This window comes from Gracilinanus agilis, chromosome 1 (genome assembly GCF_016433145.1).
Source record: "Gracilinanus agilis isolate LMUSP501 chromosome 1, AgileGrace, whole genome shotgun sequence".
In the NCBI taxonomy this organism is placed as follows: Eukaryota; Metazoa; Chordata; class Mammalia; order Didelphimorphia; family Didelphidae; genus Gracilinanus; species Gracilinanus agilis.
The window spans coordinates 724,751,226-724,757,049 of NC_058130.1; the positions used below are offsets into that span (position 1 = coordinate 724,751,226).

The window sequence follows — 5,824 nt, forward strand, 5'->3', positions numbered from 1 at the left end:
GGGGGGGGGAGAGAGAGATGCTGAAAAAGGGCTGAAAAAGAGCAGCATAGTAGCCTCATGGAGGAGATACTGAATTAGAAATTAGGGGCTGCTCCAGCTCTGCCACTATTTCTTTTCTTAAATTAATTTTATTCAATATTTCTTAATGACATGTTTAGTCCAGTTCAAGCTGCATTTGAGAGTGTTATCCCTCCATGCAACCCACAAGCTATGTGCCCCAAGCTCCTTCCTCCCCCTGAGCCCGCTGGATTGGATGATCCCTGAAGAGGTGCCCTCTTTGAAGGCAGAGCTGATATCCTGATCTCCTCTTTCTACATGGGGAATCTGAAGTCCAAGGAGACTCCATTCTGGGCTCAACAACTTGGAGCTTGTGAGAGGCAGGGCTGGGACTGGACCTTCCATCACATGATGGGAGCCTTCCCCACCCCCAGGCCTGCATCCTTTTCACTTTACTCACTGCTTCTCCTCAGCTCTGACTTCAAAAAGAGGCTTGTACTCTCCAAGTGTCCCCCTGCCCGGAGCGGGGCATTGAATATTTGTCTTTACATTGTTTCCGTGCTTTCTGGAAATTAGTAAACATGAACTGCTCAAATGAAGCAGGCTAATAACGCTCTGTTTGAACTTCTATGTTTGGTTTGGACAGTTTGACTAGTGACTTGACAGCTCCCGTTCAAGTCCCTGTGACTAACAGCCCTGTCAGGTTTTAGCATAACTTGGCAGGATGTGAAATATTTCCTACTAAGGGGAGTAACTGAGAGCCCTCCGTGGCAGCTAGTTAATGCAGCCACTCACTGGGCGAAGGACTCATAAAGCAACGCTGGGGCTACAGAGCGCTGGAAGGAAAACTCACAGCAAAATGATTTCTCAAAGGGACGGGGCGCCATGAGGTGGCCATGCGATAACTTTGGCTACAGGGCAAGTTTTCCCCTCCCCTCGGGGTACCTTTAAATTCCTCACCCAAAGGAAAGGCTGGACAAGGACATGGAATGTCTGAGCTGGTGGGAACCTTAGGACGCTGAATCCAGACCTGGACAGGGGATCAAAGCGTTTAGCGCTGGAAGGCTCCATCTAGTCGTCTAGTCCAAGCCCCTCATTTTACAGACTGAGGCTCGCAGAGGTTAAGTAAACTTGCCCAAGGCCACACGCTAGCGGGGAGTAAGTATGGGAGCAGAGACTCGGACCCAGACATTCTGACTCCAGGTGCTGTGCTTTTTCCAGCACTCCAAACTGCCTCTTCTACTACATTCGTAGGCAACCCGACCATTAATGTACATTCCCTGACTGGGGCAAACTGCTCAGCTAATCCGGGAAAAATCGGTTTGGGGAACCAGGTGGAGAGGGGTTCCAAGGAAAGTGGGAGTTGAGGAGTGGGAACGGACTGAGGAGACGCTATAGGAATGAGCCCTGGGGCCAAGAGAGGGGTAAATGTCTCCAGAAAAGGAAAGCTGGGAGGACAAGTAAGAGGGAGAGAGCCTGGGGAGGCTGCCCGTGGGAGAGATGCGGCGGGTCCGAGGTGGGAGCTGGGCGGGCACCCTCCCTCTCCATCCCGCGCCCGCCGGGGTACTCACTGTCTCCGCAGCTGCGCTGCGCTCCGGCAGCCCAGCTGCAACAGCAGTAGGAGGCACCAGGTGCTGCAAGCCCCCGACTCCTTCGGGCGCATTTTCTGGCTCCGCCGAGGCGCCTCCAGCTGAGAGAGGCAACGTGCTCCCCTCCCGCCCCCAGCCCCAGGGCCGGCTCCCGGGGCCCCCGGCTCCTCCTCGCGCCTCTTCCCCGCCCCCCGCCCCAGGGCCGGCGGCTGCACAGCTCAAGAAGCTAGAGGCTGCTGGTCGGGGAGAGGAGTGCCGGAGTCCGAGCGTCCGCCGCCTCAGCAGCCCAGGAGCCTTTGTTCGGCTGCTCCCCAGGCTCTCGTCCGTGCGCCCTGCGCCCTGCGCCCTACCCCGGTGACGCCCCCGGTGCCTGAAGCTGCCGCCGGACCCCGCCTCCCGCTCCCTCTCCACCCGGTGCCCGCTCCCTGCGCCGCCTCCTCCTCGGCCCCACTGGCTCGGGAGGTCCTGGGGAGGGAGTGAGGGAGGGACGGATGGAGAGGAAGGAGGTCTTTGTCTCCTAGACTCGCCCTCGCCCTCTGCCTACGCAGGGGGGGAGCTGGGAACGTCCTGGCAGGATTGGGGAGGGCAGAAGCCTTGCTGCCTTGTCTCACCCCCCCCCCCCATTCCAGTCACTAGTTCTCCTCCTCCCTTCCCCCACCACCCCAACCTCTCTGAGTTCCAGCTGAGAAGTTACCGCCTTTGGATTCTGACACTTACCCAGCTGGGTGCCTGTCCTACCACTGACTCTTCCACCTAACCCCAGAGATTTTCCCCAGCTCCTGGCCCTTCTCCTCTATCCAGTGCAAGACACCAGCCCCAAGCCAAGGCCAGTATCTTAGACCCCTAGCAAAGTGCCCAGGGAACAGAATGTCTGAGTTGGAAGAGATCTAAGAATATAGAACCTGCAATTTCAGTGTGAAAAGGGACTTTTAACACTTAAAATGTCAGAGCTGAAGAACTTAGTGCATTTGTGAGGGCCCTTAGAACCGAGAATGTTAGAGCTGGAAGAGACCGTTTAATACAAAGAAATTTTGAACCTGGAAAGATCCGGAAGGCATAGCCTTTGAAGAGCTTAGGGGAGGAAGCAGGTATGTAGGCAGTTGAAGGAGATCTAGACCAGTCAGAAGACCTACTTATTCTATTGCTGGCCCTATAATCTTGGACAAGTTACTAAATCTCTTAGGCCTTGATTTTCTAGTCAAATGGAAGAATTGAAGGTCACCTCTGACCTCTTAAAGCTCAGAATGGCAAAGTTAGAAAGGGACCTTAGAATTAAAGACCATTTAATCAAATGAGATTATTTATATAAAATGCTTTGTAAACTATAAAATCCTATGTAAATATCAGCTCTTGTTATCTGAGTAATCCAATATCCTCATTTTATAGATGAGGAAACTAAATTAAAAAGCTAGAGGTGGGGGTTAGCAAAGATGAAGTCAAGTAGTCCAAGTAACGAGGCCCAAAAGAATTACATAGAAGGTGCTGAACGAACTGGGAGATGGAATAACCAAAGCACTGTCAGACTTTGAAGACAAGAGAAAGGGCTGAAGAAGATCAAATGCTCCATTTTTTTTAAAAAAAGGAAAGAATAATCTGCAAATTATAGGTAGTTGAGCATGATTCTTGGCAAAATTCTACAATATATTATTATTAAAGGATGATTGGTGAACACTTAGAAAAGGAGCAATAATGACAGTCAGCACGGTTTCATTGAGATCCAGCTGTATACAAAACTAACCTCATAAAAGGGTCACTAAACAGGTAGATCAGAAGAATGCAGGACATAGAGTTTACCTAGATATCCCTAAAGCATTTTGACAGGGTCTTTCATTCTTTTCTTGTGGACGAAGTCAAGGAAATCTGTGCTAGATAATAAGTCATTGAATTAGGTAGGTTCATAATTGGTTGAATGACTGACTGGACTCAAATGGTTCTTGTCAACTTGGATGGTCTTTCATAGAGTGCATCAGGGAGAGTAGCCTTTCAATGTTTAACATTTTTATTAGTGACCTGGATTAACAAACTGATGGGGGGCAGCTAAGTGGCACAGGGAATTAGGGTGACAGAGCTGGAGTCATAAAAACTCATTTTCCTGAGTTCAAATCTGGCCTCAGACACTTACTAGCTGGGAGACCCTGGGCAAGGCACTTAACCCAATTGGCCTCAGTTTCCTCATTTGTAAAGTGAGCTGGAGAAGGAAATGGCAAATCATTCCAATATCTCTGTCAAGAAAACCCCAAAAGAGGTCACAAAGAGCCAGAAATGACCGAAAACTATTAAACAACAATTACAACAAGGCACACAAGATCTTGGTCTCATGGTGCCTGACTTTAACACGAATGATTGGTATATCTCAATTTAGACCTCAGTGCAGCAAGACAATCCTATTACTTCTCCCTCAACTCTTTATTCTACTTTTATAACGTCTGTTCGAAGCCCTCTTTTCTCTCCTCCAATCCCTGGTCCCAATAATCCCTTACCTCAGTCTCTCAGCTGAGGTCTTCACTTCATACTTTGCCTAGAAAATTGAGTCCATTTATCCTTAGCTCCCTCTTTTCCCCTCTTAATCTTACAACCCCTTGATCTCAACCCCTACTATTTCCTCTTTTACTTCTGTCTTTGACAGAGATGGCCTTTTTCACTAAGACTGACCCCTCAACCCTATTCCTTCTAGACTTTCCCAGAAGATTGTTCCTTCCCAACTCTCCCTTCCTACATCTTCCCTCTCTCCCTATATACTAGTTGCTGCCTACAAATAGTCTCTTCCTTCCTTCTAAAAATGCTAGCTAGGTTCTCCCAGCCTTGCTTTCATCCTAGATGTCTGTTACTTTCTTAGCCAAACACACAAAAATCTGTCTCTACCCAGTGCCTCTATTCCTCTTCTCTTCTAAACCCTCTGCAATCTGTCTTACAACTTCACTCAATTAATAGTAATAATGATTATGGTGGTGATAATGATTTTGATTACTAGCATTTATACAACATCAAGTCCTGTGTTAAACACTTTACAAATTTTAGATCATTTGATCCTTACAACAACCATACAAGGTTATTACTATTATTAAACCACATTTTACAGTTGAAGAAACTGAAGCAGACATTAAGTGATTGGCCCAGCATCACACAGCTGGTGTTTGAGGCCTATTTGAACTCAGGTCTCCCTGACTCCAACCCCATCACATTCTCCACCCCTCCCCTCCCCATTTCTATCCACTGCACCTCCTAGGTACCTCTATTGAAAACTGCTCTCTCTAACTCTCTGACTTCATTCTCCTTAATCTCTTTATCCGTGTCATGCCCACTAACCATAAGTATTCCCCAAGTCTCTGTCCTTCTCCTTTCTTTCCACACTCTTTCACTTGGAGAGCTCACCAGCTCCCTTGGGTTCACTTGTCATCCCCAGCAATTCTTAGATCTCCTTTTCCAGACCTAATGTCTCCCTTGACCTCCAGGCTCATACTTCCAACTGCCCATCAGGTACCTCAAGCTGGATGTCCCATAGACATTTCAAACTGGACTCATCTTCCTCCCAACCCCCACTCCACCCCCAATTTTTCTATTATTGTAGAGGGTACCACTATCTTCCTGGTCACCCAAGCTCACAATCTGTGTCATCCTTCAGACTTCACTATCTCTTACCACTCCTCTCCTCTGTATCCAATCAGTTACCAAATCCTATTGATTTTACTTTCACAACAACCTTCATATACACCTCCTTGTCTCCTCTGAGACGCCCATCCTGGTCCACTTCCTCACTTCCTGGACAATAGCCTGTTGGTTAGTCTCTCTGTTTCAAGTCTCTCCATTCCAGTCTATCTTCCAGTTTGGTTTTTAAACCCCCCCCCCATAATCTGACTCCTTCCTACATTTCTAGTCTTCTTACACTGTATACTGTCACCACCACCACCACCGTGACAAATAGTTGGGGATCCAGTGGCACCAATCTCCTTGCTGTTCCTAAAACATGACACTCTACCTCTTATTCTCATGCAATTTTACTGGCTGTTCTCCCTTTTCGTCTTTGCCTACTGGCTTTCTTCAAGTCCCAGAAAAAGTTTCACGTTCTACAAGAATTGAAAATTCTTTCAAAATACCCTTTAATGCTAATGTATTTCCTCTGTGATTATCTCTACAATCCAGAATTGGAGAATTTAAGAGAGTCAAGACAGGGACCAGCAGTCAAGGAAGGTCCAGGTTCTTAACCTGGCAAAGAAATGATTCTCTTTTCTTCTCCTTTC

At 47.9% G+C, this 5,824-nt stretch overlaps 1 protein-coding gene across 1 annotated transcript in view; it reads right to left on the reverse strand.

The window, feature by feature from the left end:
- CPAMD8 (C3 and PZP like alpha-2-macroglobulin domain containing 8) overlaps positions 1 to 1,068 on the reverse strand; it is a 131,169-nt gene extending 130,101 nt beyond the window's left edge. Inside the window, exons 1-2 of the mRNA XM_044685330.1 lie at positions 958 to 1,068; positions 793 to 833 (exon numbers count right to left, since the gene is read on the reverse strand). Coding sequence (XP_044541265.1) covers positions 793 to 833; positions 958 to 1,068 — 152 coding nt within the window. The remainder of the gene's footprint in view (positions 1 to 792; positions 834 to 957) is intronic.
- Positions 1,069 to 5,824: the final 4,756 nt, after the last annotated feature.